Consider the following 23823-nt stretch of genomic DNA (forward strand, 5'->3'; position numbering starts at 1 on the left):
GGAGCTCACTTTGAAACAGAATGGATGTGGCTCCCCCAGGTTTACAGTTTTATAGGCTCTTGGGGTTGGGAGCGTCCCCTTCCTCTTTCTTTTTTCCCTCCCCAAAGTATGTTGAAGCAGGTCCTACACTGCGTGGGCGCAGAGCACCCACGAGCTATTTCATTTGTCCCACGTCCATTAACATCTGAAAGCTCCACCTAGAGGAGTGTTTCTTACGATGAAAATGAAGGAAAGTTAACTACAGGGCAGCTCTTTTCAGTAACGCGCACGGGCGACTCTAGCAACGTTCCGTGGGGCCGCTCCTCTCCCGCGCCGCTCACTGCTTCCCACTGGCTGGGGACGTGGCTCGCGGCGGTTTCCCAGCTGCAGCGTCTGGCCCGGGGCCCACGCGCCGCAGACGAGACGGGCGGAAGCCCGGCAGCCCCGAAGCTTCCTCTGCGATACGCGCCGCGGCCCTGCCGCCCGGGGGCTCCGTTCACGCTTCCACGTGGTAAAAGCCCCACTGCCAGCCTCCACCTACCCACTGGCTGAGGTCGGAACATGTGAGCGGAGAGGAGTAAAAAGAACAGGCCGACTCCACGGCCTGGCCCGCCGCCGTCCGCTGGTGGAGGGGAGGCCCCTACAGAGACCACGAGGATCGGGAGCAGGTCTTTCAGTTCGCGTGGAGCAAGGACACCACACCTACCTGACGACGGATTCTCCTCATTGGACCAACCCTCCCAGGCCACCCATCGCCTCCTTTTTCCCCAGGGGCAAAGACAAAAAACCGCCGTGGTTCCCACGCACCGCGCCGGCGCAGAGCTCCAGCACTGGGTCGAGGTGCTGTCAGAGCGCATGCTCCATCCTTGAGCGCTCCGCCCTTGAGATCTCCCCGGCAGGTTTGATCATTGATAAATCCGGCTGGAGCGCGCATGCGTGTGTACGGTAGCTGGTTCTCTCCCTACGGAACGAGAAACCGTGGCTCCAGGGTTTGAAGGAGGAGGAGCCGGAAGTTGCCCTGCTTCCTTGCCTCCCCCTGCCCGGGCGGAAACGCCAGCGCGGGAAGACAGGTTCCGGGGCTGGCCTGTCCTGGAGGCGGCCGAATGGAGACCGGGACTGAGGACGCGCGACCGACCCGCCGCGCGACGCTGGCCTCTTCCTGGGATGCCACATGCGGGGCCCTGGCCCAGAGCCTCCATGTCGCCCGAGATGATGTCGGCGCCCGGGACTCTGACCCGGAGGAGCTGCTGGCGCCGCCTGCCCCGGGGTGCGCTTGGCGGGCGGAGACCGGGTGACAGCCACGCTCCTGGGGGAGCCGGGGGGAGGCAGGCGCCGTGAGGGGAGCGGCTCTGCGCCCGGAATCCGGGAGCGCAGCGGGTCGCCGGTCTGTGCGGGGAGCAGGCCCGGGTGGCCGAGGGCGGCGGGCGGGCGGGCGCGCGGGTGTCGGGCGCGGGGCCGGGCGCCGGTGCCCTGGCGGCGGCCTTGGAGCGCGTCGCCCGGCCGCTCGTGTCCGCGGCTGGGGCCCCGTCGGCGTCAGCACCCGCCTCGCTCGCCAAACAGAACCTCCTGTGGACCAACGTAGGGGTAAAAGCCGCCCCGGTAGTCGGGAGCCTCCGTCTTACGCGGTAGCGCTTGTCTTCCGTTCCGCCCTCCTGCGGCTTCTGGTCCTTTGTTCACGCGAGGTGACCACTTACTGTGTCCACGTAACTGGACAAGCTCATGCAGAGTCGCTTAGAGTCCGGGTCAAAGGGAAAATAGAGCAGAAAGACCCTCTGTCTAAATCTCTTCCTTATGAGCTGTGTTGAGCATTTACGTGTTGGAGGCGTTGCAAAGCTCTGGGCTCCAATGGAAACGTAAGTGAACCGGGTAAAACGGGTAAGTAGGTAACAGCGTTTGCAGAACCGCGCCGCGTCACAGCCCTAGTTTCTTTTCAGCCAGGACCTGGTGACTCTGGAGAGAAGCGCCAGCAGCCGGGATGGGGGCCCCTGCTTCCTTCACCTGAGATGCCACCCGCGTGGAGGCGAGGAGATCGTGTCTGTTGGCGTTTTAAGTTCCGCAAGAAACCTGGAAGTGTACTTGGGAGAGGAGTACTGCGGGACCAGCCGGGGCGCGCGTGTCCGCGGGGCTCCGCGTGGCGGGTGCGTGGCTGCACGTGCGCGAGTGTGCCTCTGAGCTAGTGGTGTGTCCACTCGGCTGTCGCCGTATTCATTGATTCTCTGACATTGGCGTCATCCATTCCGGGGAGAGAAATAAAACACATGCCAGCAGGCATAGAAGCTTAGGCCTTCACGGATATTAAATAAAGACAGTTTAGATCCACCTGGTTGTTTTCATGAAGGTGGAAATTGAGAGCTAAAGAAGGGAGCTAAGTTGGTAGAAGGGCGTAGCTAGATAGTGGAAGAGTTTTATTAGAATCAAGTTCGGACAAGTGTTTCTTCTTCGTTTCCTTTAATTCACAGGGGTCTATTTTCCAAAAGTTAATTTTTCAATCATTCTGGAACTTTGAACGTATTTTCTTGTGGGAAGTCCTTAACAAATAGTGCACGAGCCCAACACTGTGGTACCAGCATATTTAATCCATTATATACTTTTTTTTTTCTGATTTCTTACAAAGATTCTGTCCTACTCTTTCTTTTATATAATTCAGATTATGAACTGTGTTATATACTGTGCATGTTGCAAATAGATGTGTACTGAGCTTTAAAATATGCTCTGTGAAACATGATTACACATTTAACTAATTTACTTCTCTCATATAGCTAGTAAGGGACAGGTGCAGTGTGTATACCCAGTGCGGCTCAGTAGGAAGCCACAGCAGTTTATGCCTCACCAGGAAAATTGAATCTCAGGATAAATATTGTGCTGGAAACCTTTTATTTTTGAATGTAATTTATTAAAAGTGATAATGTATAAAAGTAAAAAAAAAATAAAGCCAATTCTTTCTTTTATTTTTAGTGAACATGAAAAGATTATTTTGTACAAAAAATATCTAAAATTGGAGTCCTCCACACATGCTTGTAAAATAAAGGTAAGTCATTACTAAATTTTAACTAAGTTGAAAACTACATTGTTTTTGTACTATATGTATTTATTTCCTCTTGCGTTGGTTATGCAATTAGTCCAACTAAGTAGTCCCTGGTTTTAGTTCAAAAATACTTAGTACTAATATGTAAAAAATATTCTTTTCTAAAAAATTATCAACATTCTCCTTTTAAAATTTGACCCCTAATTAGCTTTGGCAGTGTCATGTCATGTCTTGTTAATACACTAGTGTTGTACTTTTAAGCCCTGGAAAACTGAGTTAAAAAGTATTTTTTATTCTTATGTAAAACTTCGGTGCCAAGAAAACCACACGCAGTTTTGGTCTCAAAATACCAAGAAGGAACACAATTAGAGAAGTTTCAGACAAGGGTACCACAAAGTTAAAGGGATTTGGACTGGTGTCTTTAGCATGAAAAATATTGTTAAAGTAAACTTTAGTGATGTCATCAAAGCCTAGGGAAAGGGTACTGATCCGGAACATAAGCCCTGACTAGTAAATGAGCTCTTTGCTGACTAGCAGAATAGGCTTGGGCAAGTTTTTCGCCTGTTTGGAACCACCTCATGGGTAGTATTGGTGGCTGAAGAAAATAAATCCTTGGATTATTTTTATCTCTGAAATTCTGTGCTTATTATTACTTATAGATCACAGAACTAATTATTCCAACATGATGTTTTAAAGGTATATACATATTAATAGCTTCTAAAGTCATTAAAGTGATTTTGTTTATTCAGAAATAGTTTGTTTATTGATGAGAGATACTGTATTAGGCACTTAGGAATTAGCAGTAATAAAATAAATTGCACCGAAACGCTCCTGTTGATATAGTGGGCAAGACAGATAGATAATAAGTCGATTCAATGTGCCAAATATATTCTACATTTGATAGTGAGAAAGTCTTGGGGGTTAAAAAGCAATAAAGGGGGTAATATGGAGGTTGGAATGTGGTTGTATAAATTGAATGAGGTGTTTCCTTAATTGTTGATGACAGTCATATTTTTGGTGCCACTGAGTTTTTAGGTCATGGATCTGTATTCACCTGTGTCTTTGTGTGATATATGGGCTTGTGTGTGTGTCTCTGAAGGTACATGTTTTTGTAACTTCTATGGAAGTACATGGAGCAGTTGTTTCATTTAGGGAAATCTTGGGTTTGTATGAAGGCTTCTTTGGGGGCAATGGTCTATGAAAGTTAAAATTAAAATAATAGTTACTGGTACATATTTTTGAGCGCTTACTCAGTGGTAGATATTAGACGTTTTTACACACATAATCAAATAACAACCGTAGGAAGTCACTTTGCTCCTGACTCCAGTTTTGTCACGTGCTCAGGATCACACAGCAGCATCGTGGAACTCATGTCTGTCTGATTCTCAACCCTGCTCCCTTTCCACCCAGCTATTTTGTTGTCCCGTACCACACACGAATGTGTTTTGGTTGAGAAGCATGGACAAAGTGAGGCCACATAAAGCATTGGAAAAACTGGGATAGAAACCAGAAGAGTTAGGCTAAGAGCCCAACATACTAACTGGGTGTCCTTTGATAAGTTAGAAAATCACCCTGAATACCTCTGTTTTATATGTAAACTATTGAGCTCTGTTAGATCATCCTGACATTCCTTTACAGTTCTAAATTCTAAAATACTGACTTATATTTAGTACTTCAGCAAACACTGCATGGGCTCTGGACAGTGTTTTGTATTAAGTATTATAGCAAGTTGCAGTATGTAAGGTGTCAGATTGGTATGCCTTAGCTTTAAGTGTTAAACTAAGTAAGTAAAATGTTATTTTACATGTAATTTTTTGAAAAGGACTTTTTTACTTAAATTGTTCTTTTGAGCAGTTTTTCACACTATGACCAGTGAAATTTTAAAATGTACTTGAAGTTAATTTTTAGATTCTTGATTTCTTCACTCTTAAATAATAACAATAAGTGACCTCAATGTGATTATTGTTTAATATTATTACTTCCTGAACTTTTGTTTTATAATAGTTGCTCTCCTTTGGTGAAAAGCAGTGTGTGTTCATCAGTAAAGTTGTGGTACATGTGAGACCAGTTTCAGCAAATTCTTCAACAAGCTCTCCTGCTCTAGGGTCAAGGATAGACCTCGACAGGGTCCAAACCATCATGGAGTCCATGGGGTCCAAGTTATCACCTGGAGCTCAGCAACTGATGAGTATGGTTAGGTTTCAGCAGCAGGTAAGTAGGACTGCATTTCTTTCCAGATACCGTTAAAAATGTCAAAAAATGATGGCTTTTCATAAGGACATGTAGTGATTTAAAGTTTTCCGGGAACTTTTATTATTGATTTGACTGTTACCTTTATTTTGCTTTTGTAAAAATAACATTTCATAGACCTACCCTCTCACAAAACATTTGTCTTACAGACGTCACCCTTGTCCATTGAAATCACTCACTCATTCATTCAGCATCTATTAAGTACCTCCTCAGGGAATACAGCACTGTTTTGAGCACTTTTTTGAAGATTCAAAGATTAATTCTCTGTAGCCTGTCTTTTAAGTCTCTTTGTAGCCTCATTTTTCTTGGCCTTTAAAGAAGCATGGAATTAGGCAAGTACATTTGGAAGGATGCAGTTTCCCAGAGAGAAAGTAGTGTGGATTCAGTCTTCGATGCTAGGAGGAATGGGATCTAGCTAGGGAATGAGTAGAAGGTCATTTTGCTGAAGCAAAGAAGTGACAGGGGAAGTTCAGGCAGATTGCAGCTGGATCGTAGAGGACTTTGCATGCTACTTACAAAGTTTGTAGGTGTTTTTGACCTGCCTTTGAAGAAATTATAATCTGTTATGTGTCAGAAGGTGAGTCAGAAGGAAAGCTGAAACTCTACAAAATGAGATTACAAGAAGGAGAGCAGCTACACGTGATTTCCTTGTCCAGATGAGCGTGAATGCGGGTCTAACATTGGACAAGGTAACGTGATGCTGGATTGTGAGATGCTAAAACAGTGGGGCCGTTAGGACTCGACAACTAACTTAATATTGGTGATGCGGGAGAAAAAGCGAGTCAGATGTGAAAGTGAGGCTTTGAAGATGGTGATACCGATAGTGTACATGGAACCCAAGGGAGGAGACTACTTGGGAAGGCAGGAGTTTAGTTTGGGGAGTATTGAGTTTTAGAGGTGAAGAAAACGTTACCTGGGAGGATGTTGCAAGCATTGGAAGCACAGGTTGGGGGTGGTGGCGTGGAAGGCAGGGGTGAGAGGTGTACCCTTAATAGATGACGGGGAAAGTGGTGAAGGGAGCGACTGCAGCAAAGAAGACAGACCCCTGGAGAGTAGCTACGTTTGGTGAGGATATAGGGAGAGGAGAACGGAGGAAAAGTGAAAGACAGCAGTGCAGTAGAGTCACAAGAGAAAAGATTTGATGTCAGGAAACCTGAATTCAAGTGCTGGTGCTGACATCATTAGTTCTCTGTTATTTGTCAGTGCTTCATCTTTTTAAAGATAAATTTCTTTGTCTTTACAATTTAAACGATAATACTGCTATAATCATAGGATTCATGTGAAAGTTTCAAAGAAATAGCACAAATAAAACCCTTGTATAACCTGTGAAATTTACCAATTTAGTACGACTATCTTTGAAGTAGTGGAAAGAGAGCAGAATGAAGAGAGCTGATGATGATCGTGGAAACAGTGGAGAATTTCAAAAAGAACAAGGTCCATACTTTTCTTTCTCTCATCCCATTATCTCAGCTTGATACCTCAGGAGGTACCTAACTGGTCCTCCCATGCCACTGCAATCCATTCTCCACAGGGCAATGAGAATGGTCTCAAAGGGTAAATCAGACTCGTCCTTCCCCTGCGTCATGCCCCCTGACTGCTTCCCATCATACCAGATTAATCCAGATTTCTTACCCTGGCACCCAAGATCCTGACATCAGACATTCTGATGTGTGTATTTCTCAAATGTCCAATATGTTCCTACTTAGGACCTGTGCACTCAACTTTTCTCTTTTCTCCAGAACCCCATTCCCCCAATGTCGGCATGGCTGGCTTTTTCTTTTCATTGGATTTCAGCTTAACTGTTACATCCTTAATATGACCTTCCTTAACTACGCAGTTTAAAATTGACTTTCCCTCTAAATCTATATCATATTTTCATCAGAGCCTTCTTAACTGTGTTTGTTGTTTATGTATTGATTTATCTCATTAAAATGTAAGCTTCGCGCAAACGGAGATCTACTCTGTCTTGTTTATGGCTCCAAATAACTGTACAATGTATATGTTCTTTGGATTATCCACTACGTACTCCTTAAAAATCTTTAGGGGGTCAGTTTGAATAGTGATGAGATGGAAACCAGATTTTGATGGAATAGGTAGTCAGTGAGTAGTTGGAATGTGGAGGGGCCCAGGGTCAAATGGATTTATTTAAAGACCAACAGAGACCAGGAAACTACTTGTACCAGGATCCCTGGAATGTTTATAAAGTGCAGATTGTTGGCCCTCCCCTTGGCCTGACCCCCAGACGGTGCTGGGATCCAGGAATTAGTGTTGAAAACAGGCATCTCCAGGTGAGTCTTCTGCATAGTATATTTTAAGAACAAATGTTTGAGGGGAAGGGGCCTATGGAGATAGAGATTGAAAATGTAAAAACAAAAAGAAATTGTTTTTTTTGCGTGCAAGATTTGGGAAACAATAGTGGGGGATAATGAATTAATTCAGTTCGTGGACTGATTTTTAGGTTTTAAAAACTTGACTTTGGGAAAAAGAATGGCGTGGATAGTAGATACTATGTTTCCCCAAAAATAAGACCTAGCTGGACCATCAGCTCTAATGCGTCTTTTGGAGCAAAAATTAATATAAGACCCAGTATCATTATGATATTATTATACCCGGTATTTATATCATATCATATCTTATGTTATATTATGTTATATTATATTATACTGTACCCAGTCTTATACAAGACCCAGTCTTATTTTAATAAGACATAGCTGGACCATCAGCTCTAATGAGTCTTCTGGAGCAAAAATTAATCTAAGACCCGGGGAAACACGGTACCTTTTTGCCATGTCTTTTGAAGCATTTTTGGTTTAACTCCAAAAATAATGTTTTCTCTGACATGAATTTCTGTCACTTCAGAACTACATTAAGTAAATCATATAAGTACTTTCCCAGTTGGCATCCTATTCCCCAGCCTGATGTATCCTTCTACATTTTTCTATGCATGTGGAAACACATACAAGTCCTCCCACCCAACAAAAGGGTTGTAACCTGCTTTCCACACGCACACATTCTAAATCATTCCATATAGGGACATTTGGGGAACACCCTGGGAATGAAAGTAAGTGATCCCATTGTCTTCTTTTAAACACACTAATTAAAGACTTCTTCCTAGTGGGGAGGCTGTATTCATGGAATGATTCTTACAGGACATACCAGGTTCTCTAGGATTGCCTATTGTTAAAAAAACCAGGAATCTATGGAATGTCTCCCTGGAAAATGTCATATAAGCTATGTATCTATTTGTTGAGTACAAAGAAGGGATGTTTCATGATCAAAACTAATCCTTCTGTGGAAGGATTCTTTAGAACTTTCATTTATTATTTGGGCAGGGCCTATGCCGAAGAGGAAAGAAAGGACCTGGGAAGCTGCATTAGAAGTTCTAGACCTCTCCCTGCTTTATGATTAATTGTTTTCTTGCAAGTTTTATTAATTTATTATTTCCTTGTATTTGAAGTTCAAATTTGCTGGCTTTGATTTGTTTTTTGCTTTATCAATTTAGAATAATTGAATAGGAATCTAGGAGGTGTGATAAAAAATACAGTGAAAGTTTAAATTAAAAAAAAATTATTACAGTAAAAAGACACATTGCTACTAACCCCCTCACTTCGAGCACACATATCCCGTCATTCTTGCCACTTTCTGAAGCAGTTCTGGGCGTCCTCTTTCATGTCTTTAGTTGCGCTATCGTGACTGCATTGATGTCCTGAATTGATTCAAAATGTTTACCTTTCATGGTCATTTTGACTTTGGAGAAGAACCGGAAGTCACATGGTGCCAGGTCCGGTGAATAAGGTGGATGAGGACACACTGCAATGTTTTTATGTGACAGAAATTGCCGTGTCAGAAGCGATGTGTGGAATGGAGCGTTGTCATGATGGAGGATGAAACCGCTTGCCCATTTCATGTGAATGCTGTGTTTGTGAGCCATGATTCACGGCACACTTTAACTACACCTCTCAACCATAGCTCAGACCCTAGTGACTGTACCGAACAAGTTGAAACTTGTCACCCACTGTTACTAGGGTTCGTAGCTCCCCTTCCTGTATTGGAGATCCCTGCCTTTCCATTGGATGGCACTCGGCTGCAGCATTCACTGTATTTGTTGGTCACACCTCATATATCAAAGTGCCTCGCATATAGTTGTCGTTTAATGTTATGTAAATGAAAGGATGTGCCTCATTTTCTCAAAGAAGGTATATTCAGTTATTCAAGATTTCTTTACATTGTTTCCTTTTTCACCAAATACCTTTTTCTTGCCTTTTCAGGGTGATACTTGTTTGAATTTTTTATAGGAAAGAAAAAATCCTATAAGATGTTGAGAGATAAACACTTAGTTTTTCAGAAAATCTTGGGTTATACGTGCACATATATGAAAATATATATACACACATATACATATACAGTTCTTTACATATTTACATATAAGTGTATGGATACAATTCTATATAAATGCTTTCATGTTCTTTTAGGCTGCTCTATAATTGTTTTCCACATAACATATAACATCGACCCTATATAATTATATATAAATTATTTCACATGTATTCTTCTGCCTACTTCAAAGGGATTTGACATACCTTGCAAGGCAACAGATGACAGCACAAGAAAATTAAGAGTTGAATAAAATCAAACAAAAGAAAACAAAACAATAGCCCACAACACCTAAGATTGTTTCATTTACTACACTGTCACGTAGACTTACCTGTGATTTTCTTGATACTTAATACAACGAAAAAAAAAATCCTTAAGAGGTATATCTGAGAAAATATGACTAATTTTAAAATCAGTGAATTTCTTATAATCAAAATATTATGATGTATCAGAAAAGAAAAACTCACATAGCAAATAGCTTATTTGTATTTGTATTTTTCTAATTAAAATTTCTGCCAAAGTAATTGTCATGCACAATTTTGACATGGATTCCACACAAATAAGATTGCTGTTTGTGTATACTTTTCATGAAGTCTTTTTGCAGTATTACACCATGAACAGAAATAATTGAGGTTTGCCATTATGATTGAGGAAAACTCATTTCCACCAAGGGAGAGTTGTCTAATTTAAAAATTTTGTAACTATAATTGTATATAGTCTATCTTCTTCTAGGAAAATTTAAGGTTTATTCAAAACTTGCATTCAGTAGAAGATAATATTTCTTTATAAAGAGCGTTTCTCCAAAGTGCAGTTCAGGAAAAGACATTCCACTCTCTGGCTCGCACTCAGCCCTCCCCGCCCCCCAGCTTCCCTGGCTCTCATTATTCCCTTTTCCTGCTTTATTTTTCTCTTCAGTGTTCATCACCATCTCTAGCCACATGATGTTTTCTTTCTTTCTCTTTTATCTGTTTCTCCTTACTCCCTTAGAGTATAGGGTACACAGATCAGCGATTTTCATTTGTTTTATCCACTGTCTTATTTCCAGTGCCTGAAACAGTACCTAACACAGAGTAGATTTCTGGTAAATATTTGTTGAATGAACGAATTTCACACTGGCTTAATCCAGGAATTATTTTTTAGAACATCGAGAAAATGTATGGGCTGAGTTTTTTTAGCTAATCTTGCATAATACTTCTCTCAATCTCTCTCGTTAGGAATTGGGCAACAATAAGTATGAGATGCTACCCCTAATAAGAGTCTCTAGTAGAGTTCTGTGTTTTGAATGTAGGATAGAACTTAACAGTTAATTAGGTTAGAGGTCTATTGGCTTTCCTCTTGTGGAGAAATTGAAGAGCATGGCAAGAACATGCTCCTGTACCGGAGACAGTGTACCCTCCTCTCCAAAGTGAGCCAGAATGATCTCAAGATAATATAGCACAGCCAGTTGAGTTGAGACCACAAAACATAATCTGTTATCCTATAAATTATTAAAACAGACATAACCCAAAGATAGTTTATCGTAGTCATTTAAATGTCACAAATGTACCCATGGAACATCAGACTTAAGGTCTATAACTATCTGATATGTCTTCCATGAGAAAAAGAGTTGCTAAAGATATCCTTAGGTTGGCTTACCAAATGTGAAAGTTGACAGGTGATATTTAATTCTACGAAAATTATCAATTATTGTGACTCAGTTAAGGGTACTACGTTTTGTTACGACCAGTTAAAGAGGGCTTTGTAGTAGAAATGTTAAAATATTCCAATGCAATTTTACTAAGTATGTTAGTATGTGTTTTAATGTTTTCTGTAGGAAACAGTACAGTCAAATGATTAAAAGTCCTGACTCTGGACTTAGGTGGCCTGGTTCATGTCCCAGTTCTGCCACTTGCTAGTGGTGTTACCTTGTTGGCCCAGTTACCTTTAACCTTGGTCTCCTCAACTTTATATCGGTTGGTAACTGTAGCTTGCTTCTTATGGATGTTTTGAGGATCAAATGAAAGAATGCACATGCCTGACTCCTAAGTTAGCTGTCATTAGTATTAATAGTAACACTTACTTATTTCCCTTGCTTAGAATCGTATTGCCTTTGGAGAGCAGCTTCAGTCGGTTTTGGGAAATACCGGATACCAGTGTATGGTTGACCTGCATTCATCAGCTACATCAGGAGCCGTTGACAAGTCGTCCGCCACACCATTTCCTTTTAGAACTAGACTGACACCTGGAAACGTGGCTGAAGATTTAAAAGCTTCCATGGATGAAAGTACACAGCCACCTGGTGGAGGGAATAGTACAAACCTTGAAGCGTGTAAAATTGTGCCACAAAACCATTCTGTTCTTGAGAATGATCTTAAAACTGCAGTATCTTCTTTCTTACCAAAGAAAGCAAGTGACAGCTCAAGTCTACCTAAGTCTGAGTTGCTGCCCTTTCTGCATAATTTCTGTAGTCAAGTGAACCATCTTCGTCTGGCACGTAACACCGAGCGTCCGGAAAACCTCACCAAGCCTGCGGAAGGCGGTGTTGGTGTGGCGTAAGTATCTAAAAGAAATGTGATTTAGATGTGTTAAATGGGAAAATCAGCTGGAGGTAAACATTTGTTTCTATAACTACTGCCTGAAAAAGTTTCCAGGGAAAATCTTAGGAGCTCTTACATGTTACCATTAAAACACTGATAAGAAATAAATATTCTGCAGAGTAGAATGGATTGCTTTGAAAGCAGTATCTAACACTGGAGGTGTTATGCACTTCTCAGGCATTTTGTGGAAGGGGTTCAAGCATCATGTAAGGGTTGGAGTACAAAGTTATCTGTACAAATTGAGAGGAGCTTTGGGAACCATAATATGTACATTTCTTGCCTCATTGTAGTAAATGAATAATTGTAACAGATATGTTTTTGGAGATCGTGTTTGACCTAAGCTAATGTTGGAGTCATCCAAACATTTTTAAGCTCATGAGTATTTATAGTGTATATGCTCTTATCCCGATCTCACACTTCCAATTTTTTGGCAGTGATGGTTGATTGAATGGTGGCTAAGTAGTATGTTTCCGATCCTTTATGTAGATGTAATGTGTCAGAATATTGCACTAGACTGGAATTCACCACCCCAGTCATAGTCTTGGCTTAACTATTTTGCCTAACTTACAAACTGAGTTACTCTCTGAAAAAAATATTTATTTATACCCTAAACCTACTACCCTAGCAAATTCTAGGAGTCAGAAGAATAGACAACTACACATTCTATATTAGTCTTCAGAGCAATGACATTACACATTGTGTAGCCTCTTGAATATGTCACTGTACATTCATGAGAATATGAGGATGAAAACGTCACATAACATGTTAGTGTTACTATAAAAATACTTTGACCTCATGGAACCCCTGAAAAAGTCATGGAGATCCCAGGGTTTTGTGGACCATGCTCTGAAATTCTGTCCTACTGTTCATTCACAGTGAACTCCAGAAAATGGTATGCTTTTTATTATTTTGGTTTTAATTTGCTCATTACAAAAAAAAAATGAATATTTTTCATATTAGGTTAGAAAAGATCTACCCTGTACTTTAGTAAGGTTGTGCGGATGAAAAAAAGACAAAACTGTTTAAATTGTTCAGGTGGCATTTGGAAGTCATACATGGAGACCTTAAAAATTTTTTGGCAAGATCAGTTTTGATTTTGAGCTCAAAATCAAAAAGATCCCTTCTAAAGACTTGTTGTTTGAGGGTAGAAATTCTGTCATCATTTTTATATTCTCATTTCAATCGTCTGCCTACATGTTTAAAGAATTAAAGAAATAACGCTTTAGGCCTTCAGGATTGTGGTTGTCTGTTGTGTATGTATTTTAGAACCTGGAAATACATTGTAAGGAGAGAGCACAGTTATGGAGACAGATTTCAGCATGTATGTGGCTGCTTGTTGTATGCTTTGGTTGTACGGTTATAATATCAGGGATAATTACTATCTTTGAATTTATCTTTAGAATGGGAGAGCCACCCGTTTGCTCCTACTTGGAAAAGATTCTTTCTAAAAATGTGGAACTGATGGAAAAGAAACTTATGGACCACATTGACCAGCGAATCTATAAACTCCAGGAGCACATTGATAATAAGATCGCTTTGTTAATGGACTTGCTGCAAAATCCCAACTCCCCACCCCCTGGGACGCCTCTAAGACGTTACGACTCCGGAGAGAGACTTTCAAATGGAGAACGATAAGTGCTCAACATGTACAATGTACTGCAGATATTTATTACATATTTATTACAAAGCCAAGACCCTAAACATTCAAAGCAAGTATTTAATGTCGTTTGAGGATCGTCATCTTACGTAAAGTGACCTCAGTGTTCATTTTAACTGTACTTGTTATTGTAAATCCAGTACTGTACACTTAAGAGTTAACGTGAACGGGTCATAAATTATTTTTGTTCGCAATATTGTTCACTTTTATAAGAAATTTACATATACTATTGTGTTGTTTAAATTTTTTTTAAGGATTTCTAATACAGTTCATTAGTGCGTATTGTATATGTGTTTGATTGAAGTACTGGTTCAATTTATAGAAAGACCTTATGTTTAAGTGGTATGGAAAAAATGCTTAGAGTATTTGATTTTTTTTTTCTTTGTCTTACATTGTTCTTTGAAAACTAGGTACTTACGATTGCAACCTTTAATTTCAGATCACCAAATTGCATTTTATGTTGTTTATTTTGATAAAAAATTACATGTGATGTTTGCCATGTGTAAAATGAGTTTACATTGGGGCCATGACTTTTATGTCCTATCACATTGTAGCTACCGATAGCAAAGTGAAAGTCAGAAGTGGCCTGTTTGATAGGATTATCACTTTAGCTTGAGTGATTCCAAATGAGAGAAGTCATCTTATTTTACATCAATTAACCCAGAAAGTATAAGGAGCTCTCTTTTTCTCAGCTGATACAGGTTCTCCTTCTCTGAGTCCTTTTGTGGTGTTTACATGTGAAGTGCTGAGGCTCTGCGTGGAAGGAGTAAGGCCTGGGACTCAAGGAGAGGGCTGTTTTCGCCGGCAGACTTAACTTTCAGAAATTATAAGTATCATATGTATGTTGATATATTTGCTCTAAAAAATAAATGTGTCCACTCTGGGAACTACTTGTCTTACATAAATAGAAATACTTTCTTTTCGTCTATTATTTGTTTAAAATGAGAAAGAATGTTTTCCACTCATTTAATATTTTGGTAAATTTAGTTCTTTAAAGTGAGGACTAGTAAATATAATGTTTGTTCATTTATGACTCGTTCCAACCTCAGTGACCTGAGGACCTGTATATCACTTCCATCAGGCTCTTCCTAATTTATTCCTAACCTGTAGCCATGAGGTAGCATATCTCTCAGCACTCAGGAGAAATGTGTCACACTCAAAGCTGAACCCTTTGGTAATGGTTGTACAGCTTCTGTAGTTGTGGTCTGTCCTTTGATTCACAAATTGCTCCAATATAGTTATAATGAGAACACATAAGCTATGTTTTATGAAGAGTTTAAAATAAATACAGTATTCATGATTATAGTACTACAAATAATTCAGATGAGATTTAATTCCCGATCTTCCTTAATTTTTCTAGGTTAATGAAGACCTACATTGCATTTTGTGTATTAGAATTTCATAGGTATCGATTTGCTTATATTTATAAATTGCTATATACTTATATATGTTTATGTATGTAATTGCATTATTAAAATTATTATTTCCTAAGAAAATACTGCCCGAATTGGCTGAAACAGGAGAAGTGGACCACAGTACTTACAAAATCTCTCTGAAGTGTTTCTTTTCTTGTAATGCTTCTCCACTTGTATGTGCCCCTCCAGTAAGCTTTGGAAATTGGGACTAGCAAAGTCCCTTCAGAGGTGACGAGGTTACCACTTCGAAGTAGCATTTTGAAGTAGCTGCAAGGAATGTGTGGTGATCAAGAAATTAATTCAAAGTACAGGTTATATATGTTAATTTCCACATTGAGTCCCCTTTGCGTGTAGTTTTTCATCTCCCTCTTTCCCATTGGTGGCAAACTGAAGTTTGAATTCCTCTTTCCTTACTCCGTTTTCAGACTTTGGGTCAGAGAGTGAGTTTCCATGCTGCTTCCATGTCACTCATCTTAACGTGTGGCTTCAGAGCTTAACTCCTCACTGACGCCCAGCCCAGCTTCCCAGGCTCCTTGGCCATTCCCATGTGACCATCTTTTCTGGCCTGTCCTTTCTTCCTGCGTCCCCTTAGGCTGTTGGTTCCAGCAGACATGAGTCCTCCTCCACTGATTCCCACCTCTCCCTACCCTAGTCACACTATTGTTCCAAGCTCAGCTCTGATGCAGACTTCACGCAGCCGCCCTTGGTTCCCCCTTCCCCAGTGGGTGAGCAAACAGCTGGACAAGTGAAACACGAAGAAACAAACTGAAGGTTCATGTCAGGAGGGGTGTACAATGGTTTAGACTGCCTAAAACACAGGATACGTGTCAGGTAGTGGCTAGAGGTGAGGCCTGAAAAGGTGCCCCGGTCCAGCTGGGGAAAACCATGACTGCTCCACTCCGGAGGTTTGTTACCACCACGGAGGCGGTGGTTTAAGAAGGAGGGTGAGTGACATCATCAGCTCTGGGCCTTGGGAAGGAAACCAGCATGGAGCTTTGCTCCTGAAGCACTCCCAGTACTGCTGGGCACCCTGCTTTGGGTGGCGATTGAACCCAGGCGCTGTGAACGCAGAACCACGTAGTTGTAGCCTCTGACTTCCTGACAGGCTGAGATTCAGTGTGAGGCCAGAGATTCTCAGCGTGTGCTCCCCGATTCTCAAGAATCACCCGGGAGACTTGTTCAATGTGAAGACACGAAAGCCCCAAGCCCGATCTGAGGAATCAGACCAGAGGGAAGAGCGGGCCCTGAAGAGGCATTTCAGAAGACCTCAGGGTTATCATGTAACAGGCTGAACGTGGAGAGTCTGCTGGGGTCCCTAACACAGTTCTCCTCATCAGTGGCCATCTGATCCACCCCACCTTCTGCCTCCTCTGGGAGCTGGTTAGAAAGGCACATTCATGGGCTCCCCTCCAGCACCCACGAATCAGGACCTCTGTGATGGGGCCCAGGAACCTGATTTCACAAGCTCTCCAGGTGATCTCACGCACACAAGGTAGAGACACTGCTCTCATGAACAGACATGTCTCTGACGGAATAGACTCAGACTCAAGGTTACAATGCAGGCAGGCAGTGTGAACCTTCCACGCTCACAGGTGCTGTGTGCATAGGACGAACAAATGAGAACTCACAGGTGCCGGGAGTGAAGAAATAGTAGAAGATGAAGACAGTTCTTTGAATTCTGGCAGAGTCGGTGACTATTTGAAACGTCAACATATTGGATGATGATTCATATACAGGAACATAGTCATTTTTGCTGCAGACTTTCCCGAGCAGAGTCCCCTTGGTAGACTTTCCATCAGAAACTTGAATGTTTTCACTTTCACAACTTCCCTCTGGATCAAGCCTGTGAACAGAACACACCTGTGGATAAAGAGCCACCAGCAAAGGGGGTTTCACAGAATATCGATTTTTCATATTTTTATCACAGTTTACCAAGTTTTGGCACTTCTGTTTTCATCTCATCGTCTCCAAAGAACCCGCCCCCCCCCCACACACACACCTCCCTCAACATCAGACCACACACCACGCGTCCGTAACAGCCATTGCAAATGGCTCAGGGATCTGAGCTGCTCTGCCAACGTCTCATGTGAAGAAATTAAGGAACCATAACTGTTAATGGGGACAGAGATTTGGGGGGTGATGAAATGTTCTTGAGTCAGTGTTGATGGTGGCATAATTCTGTTTGCATCTCTCCTGTCCCCATGACTATTTGGTGTAGAACCTTCTTGTTTAGACTTGGTCCCCTTTGTCATTTGAAATCCAAAGCTGGTGAAAGGTGAAGCAATTTTTCTTAAAGGGTCACCTCTACGAAGGTCAAGCCCACTTAGCATCTTGCTGGTTGTCCCTTCCTTTCCTGACATCACCACTTCGTCATGCAGTCCCACGTCCTGCCCTGGACAGGGCAGCCCAGGGTCATGTTTTCTGCCCATTCTGACAGGGTCTCTCCAAAGGCCCTGAGAGGACACATTTCCAAGATGACTTAGAGCAGGGGTGTCCAAACTGTGGCCCGCGGGCCAACTCTAGCCTGCGATCCATTTTTTGTTGGCCCGCAGCAAATTCCAAAAATATATTTAGTTTACTTAAATAAACCAGGAGAGGCAATACGTACTTCACCTTGATGAGTGGCCCGGCTGTTTGTGTATTTTACCGCATATGGCCCTTGGTGGAAAATATTGAAAAAAGTTTGGACACCTCTGACTTAGAGGAAGAGACACACGGGTAGAGACACCAGACTTCTTCTACCGCCTTAGTTACCTGCTGTGTAACTTTGGAGAAGTGATTTAACCTGTCTTGATTTCAGTTTTCTGGACTGTGAAGTGGGATTATCACTTCGACTTCATACTGTGGCATGAGGCTTATAATATTCTGAACATGAGGACCTGGCCCAGGCCTGGCACACAGGACGTGTCCAGTAAGAGTGAAATGTTCATTTCCCACTATCTTCATCGGGCCGTGCGTGTTACTGCACCTAGAGGAGCAGTCGACTTCTCTCCACCGAGACTCCCTCGTGTTGCCAGAGAGTTCGACCATGCTCAGTAGGAACGGAAGTCTCTACTTACTGGACGTGGGAAAAGATGATTCTGATGCTCGTTTTCTGGTCTTTCTAGTGTCCAGGTACAGTCGTCATTGGCAGTGAGTTGCAGGACCAGGGCACTGTGGGTCTCTGACAGGCTGGCGCCTCCCAGACTGGCTCTGCATCTGGAATTTCCTGGTGGAGACCACAGTTGGCACTAAGTAGAGTCGGCAGTCCCTACCCTCCCTACCAGGGCCTGGGGACCTATCCCCACATGTAGTATCATACCAGCAGGCTGGTCATTGTGAGTGGTGTTGAGCTCACTCCAAAGTAAGCCACCCACAATTGATTTCCCTTCTTGGGGCTCTTGGGGACAAAGTATTTATGATTTTTCTACATCTGGTGTTAAAACAATAAAGTTAATATTAGGTTGGTGCAAAAGTAATTGTGGTTTAAAAGGTTAAAAATAATTGTAAAAACCACAATTACTTTTGCACCAACCTAATATTAGGGCCTGAAGCATGATGGTGTTGAAAAGAAGCTTAATATCTAGAATATGTAAAGAATTCTTACAACTCAGTAATTAAAGACAACCCAATTAAAAATGGACAAAGGACCAAAATTGATTTCTCCAAAGAAGACATAAATGGCCAATAAAAGAGATAGTGAACATCATTAGTGATCAGAAAAATGCAAATCAAAACCATAGTGAGACACCACTTCACTCCCATTAGGATGTGAAACAAAAACTAGAATCAAAACCAGAAAATAATAAGTGTTGGCAAGGATGTGGAGAAATTGGAACCCTTCAACACTGCTGTTGAATGTAACATGGGACAGCTACTGGGAAAATGGTTTGGCAGTTTCTAAAAGATTAAACAGAGTTATCATAACCCAGCAATTAGGCAATTGCATTGTGTGTAAACATCACAAAATGCACTTACATAAACCTAGATGGTCTAGCCTGATACACACCTAGGCTGTATGGGTTAGCCTGGTGTTCCTGGGCTACCAGCCTGTACTGCATGTTACTGGGCAAAACAACACAAGATTAAATCAAGCACAAGAGAAAATGCTGCAATTGAAGACACGGTAAACATGTATGCGGCCGCTGCCAGAGTCACACAGTGTACTGTTTTACAGCAAACTTTTTGTTTTATAAGTAGAAAGAGTACACTCTAAGAGAACAATAAAAAGTTTAGTAACAGCAAAAAGTGGATACATAAACAGTAACAATAGTTGTTTCTTATCAAGTATTGTGGACTGCCCGTAATTGCATGTGCTATACTCTATATGACTGGCGGTGCAGTAGGTTTGTTTACACCAGCGTCACCACAAGTGCGTAATGTGTTGTGCTATGACATTATGATGTTATGATGTTACTAGGTGATAGGAATTTTTCAGCTCCAATATAATCTTATGGGACCACTGTAGTGTATGCAGATCCCCGTTAACTGAAAAATGTCCTTATGGGGCACACGACTGCATATTGAGCTATGGTTCTTCAGTCTGACTCACGAGCCGGCAGCATCAGTATCACTTGGGAACTCTTTTTGAAATGCAAATGCACAGGTCCCACCTCAGACATACCGAGGCAGAAACTCTGGGTGGGGACCAGTGTTTCATGAAGCCCTCCAGTTGACATGAGTGTGAGAACTGCTGGTCCATGTTTCAAAACACAAGCTCTGCAGCCAGATTACATGGGTTACTTCCCCAAACCCCAACTGACACCCTTCTGCATCTCACTCCAGCCACAATGTCCCTCTTATTGTTCCTTGAACACATCAAACCCATTGCAGCCTCAGGGTTCTGTTGTTAATATTTTTTTTTTTTGCCTAGAAAACACCTCCTCATTTTGCTCCTTTCCTTTTTCCAGACCTCTGGTGAAATGTCACGTACTCACAAAAGCCTTCCTTGACCATCGTAGCTAAACTCCTCCCTACTGCCATCACCTTTGTCAGCTATTTTCACTTTATTATTATTATTTTTAACCATTCTTTACAGGCTAGCTCTGTTTAGAACAAATTCTTTTAGTTTTTCTTTATGTGAGAAAGTCGTTTATCCTTTTCATTCCTGAAGGATAGTTTTGCTGGATATAGAATTGGAAGTTGACAGTTCAAATTCTGAAAAATGTCATGTGCTACTTCCTTCTCGCCTCCGTGGTTACAGATGAAATGTTCATTGGCCGTTGAATTGGTGTTCCCTTATAGATAATGTGTTATTTCTCCCTATCTGCTCTCAAGTTTGTTTCTATGTCTTTAACTTTCAGAAGTTTAATTATTATATGTCTTGCCATGGATTATCTTGGGTTTATACTGCTTGGAGTTTTATCAGCTTCTTGAATCTTTTGCCAAATTTGAGAAGTTTTTAGCTATTATTTCTTCAAAACCTCTTTCAGTCCATTCTTTTTCTCCTTCATTCTAAGACTCTAATGGCATAAATGTTGCTCTTTTGTTATAGTCCCACAGGTCCCCGAGGTGTTGCTCATTGTTGTTCAGATTGGGTAAATTCTATTGTTCTGTCCTTAAGTTCACAGATTCAGTTCTGTCATCTCCTTCTGCTTTTGAGCCCGTCCAGTGAGGTTTTTTTGTTTCTGTTTAATTTGTTAATGTACTTTTCAGTTCTATCATTTCCATTTGGGTCTTTTGTTACAACTTCCATTTCTTTGCTGATATTTCTATATTTTGTTGTTTTGAGAAAATTTGTTATTGATTGTTGAAGACATTTTATGATGGCTGTTCTAAATCCTTTCTGGACAATTCCAACGTTTAATTCATCTTGCTGTTGGCATCAATTCATGCATGATGTTTTCTTATTCAGGTATTATTTCTCTGGTTCTTGGTCTGACAGGTGTCTTTCCATTGAATCCTGGATGTCTTGGCTATTATGTTAGGAGTCCTATTTAAATCTTTTATCACGTAGCCACCCACTTAGCGTTAGCATGCAGATCCTGGCCTACTTTTGTGGGATGAGGTTCCAAGGACAATTTAATGTTCAGAGGCTTTACTGTTCTATTTTGATCTGCTTAGCTTCTCTGGTGCCACGGGGGCCCCCAGGTTCCCACTAGTGCTACCTGAAGAAGCAGAAAGAGATTTCCCAGGGTAGGCCCACCTGTGTGTCACTCAGAAGACGCACTGAATTGATCTCCTCTTGCTTGAGCTGGGAGCTCTCGGGGTGTTCTCACATTCATTGCCCGTGGCCTCATGGCCTCAGGGACAGTGAGGTGGCCTGTAGGGTTATGGGGAGCTGAGCTGTGTGAAGATCCTGGGGGACGCCTGACAAGGAAGTGTAGATCAGATAAGTGATAATTAAATTTGGGGGAGAGGACCCTTCAAACATGGGAGAGATTAGTTGTTAGAAGTAGTGGTGTTTCCATTCAAGGAACTTGTGAGCTAGAAGGGAGATTCCAGAATGGGGTGTGGGGGGTAGGTGGGAGGGGATGCCTGCTGTGGCACCTTCCCATCATGCTCTGCACTCGGGGGGCCTGCAGCGATCAGCCGGGTGATCCACACTTGCAGTTCACTCTCCCTTATTTCTGAAATCTGATTTTACATTTCTAGCAATCTTAGGAGGGGAAGAAATTAGGCAGGAACTGGAGACTGGGCCAGAGAGCTTCCATGTCAGGCTGGTGTCACGTGTGTGATTGTCTCCAGCCCTAAACTCCCCGGAGACCCCTGACCATTGTAGCAAGTGGACTGAGAAGAAAAACTGTAATTCCTTGTGTTGTGTCTGTCTTTTCTTAAGAGCTCCAAAGGCACCTGTTTGTTTGGCCTTAAAAAATAATCCAGCCATGGTCACGCAGGACAAGGTCACCGCAGCCACACCCATCACCACTGGGCTGTATCCCAACTTCTAGTACTGTGACGAATGTAACTTATATGCTAACTTTGATCCTCTGCCACCGTGCTTCTGTGATGGAAATGAAGGATTCTGACTTGGGTGGGCACAGATGTCCTCATGGGCAATAGTTCTTTCTAGTAGAATGTTTTCTTATTCCAGTCAAGTTTGACAAGGTTTACATTATATTATGTATGACATAACCTATTTGTGTACTTTTGAATGCAATATGGAAAATAACCCTCTCTGCCTCTGGTATTTTTGTTGTGTTTAGTTATAAATGTACCTACATTTGTGTATTACCCACTTTGGGACTTGGGGCAAACAGCTTGTAATATTATACTGCAATATAAAGAGAGCGAGAGTAGAAAATAAAAAGAAGGCATGTAAGCAATTTACCAGGTAGGGATATCATTGTGTTAGATGCTTAGATGAAAAGATAACGTTTGAAAATGTAGTTTAGACTGAAGCTTCACAGTAGCCTAGGCAAAAAGGGAAATACAATGTCTCCAAATGAGAGAAACTTTTTCCTGGTGGCAAATTCTATTTCAATTTTATTAGGTTGGTGCAAAAGTAATTGTGGTTTAAAAGGTTAAAACGCAAAAACTGCAATTACTTTCACACCAACCTAATATTACATGGAGCTTTCTCTGACACTCTAAAAATATGGACGCCTTCCATTTGGTGTTTCAAAGGCTTGGAATCAGTTTCCAAACCTTGGCATGTGCTAACATCTGAGGGCACACTGTCTGTCCAGATGTTTACATGCCCCAGAGCCTGGAGCACTAAGGGCTCTGAGGGCGTGGGGTTTCCTTAGGGAGATCCCCTCCCCTGGGTAACACTGGACTCTTCTCCTGGCAGGTACCAGGGCCATAGCAAGGTCCTTGGCCACGCAGCAGTGTGTAGGTGAAGATGAGAATGCTGGGAGCAAAAGGAGCTGTGGAAGAGGTGTGGGGATGGGACCTGGGCCAGGTAAGGGTGGCTCATGGGCTTACTCCCAGTAGCCTGGGATCCGGGTAGCTCTCTTCTAGCAGAGATGCGATTTTGCAGGTATCAGGGTGTTTGCCACAACCTGACCCAGGTTAGTCACACGATGGGCACTTGGCAGAAAATACTGACCTGGGTAAAAGTCCTTGTGAGTCTGAATTTATGGAGAATTTCCCACCGAGAAGAAAGAAGCCCCTGGGACCCAGATGGAACCCCAAAGTCCAACTCACTGATTGTCAACACAGCTGTTGCCCATTCCTCCATGTTGGTCCTCAGGACGCCATCACTTTCCTTACTCCTGAATAGCCATTAAATGTGGATTGCCAGCGAGCTGTTATTTAGGACTAAAAGGAAGAAAAAAAAAAAACAGCCTCTCAATCACCTGCTGCTTTGGCATCAATTTTGTTTGGTCAAGCGGCCTGTGGTGGCCTTCATCTGACACTAGACCCCTCATGCAAGCATGTGCCATAGACAGCAGCCTAAAGAGGCACAAGTAAATGTAAGTTCCTGCTAGGACTCCCCCAACAGCCCTCGTGATTAAGTCTTCCCCCACCTTCCCTTTGTGTGCCTAGATAAGACCCCCATGGAGCTGGCCAAAACTCTACTCTTTTTGGTATGAATGGACAAATCCAGCCTTACCCCAGACACCCCAAAGCATTCCACCCACAGAGCCTAATAAAAGCATGTGCCCCAGGTCCTGACTCGCTGCC

General features: G+C 42.2%; 1 protein-coding gene across 2 annotated transcripts; it reads left to right on the top strand.

Moving 5' to 3' along the window:
- Nucleotides 1-535: 535 nt before the first annotated feature.
- On the top strand, nucleotides 536-15543 carry LOC308507997 (ATPase PAAT-like). 2 transcript variants are annotated; one of them, XM_081074140.1, is made up of 6 exons: nucleotides 536-1246; nucleotides 1914-2117; nucleotides 2935-3007; nucleotides 5009-5215; nucleotides 11705-12159; nucleotides 13605-15543. In XM_081074140.1, exons 1-6 carry the CDS (start codon nucleotides 1083-1085, stop codon nucleotides 13837-13839), a joined length of 1338 nt encoding a protein of 445 aa, XP_080930266.1. In that variant the 5' UTR covers nucleotides 536-1082; the 3' UTR covers nucleotides 13840-15543. The 2 variants fall into 2 exon arrangements, with proteins under 2 accessions (XP_080930266.1, XP_080930267.1); XM_081074141.1 differs by lacking the exon at nucleotides 536-1246 and adding an exon at nucleotides 1643-1832.
- Nucleotides 15544-23823: the final 8280 nt, after the last annotated feature.

This window comes from Rhinolophus hipposideros (assembly GCF_964194185.1).
Source record: "Rhinolophus hipposideros genome assembly, chromosome: 15".
Lineage (NCBI taxonomy): Eukaryota > Metazoa > Chordata > Mammalia > Chiroptera > Rhinolophidae > Rhinolophus > Rhinolophus hipposideros.

Excerpts from the sequence above, each read along its gene's own strand:
- LOC308507997 (XM_081074140.1), top strand. The coding sequence starts at position 1,083 with ATGGAGACCGGGACTGAGGACGCGCGACCGACCCGCCGCGCGACGCTG. Across the intron at positions 2,118-2,934 it reads CGCGGGGCTCCGCGTGGCGG|TGAACATGAAAAGATTATTT; the intron begins GTGCGTGGCTGC and ends TTTTATTTTTAG. Across the intron at positions 3,008-5,008 it reads CACATGCTTGTAAAATAAAG|TTGCTCTCCTTTGGTGAAAA; the intron begins GTAAGTCATTAC and ends GTTTTATAATAG.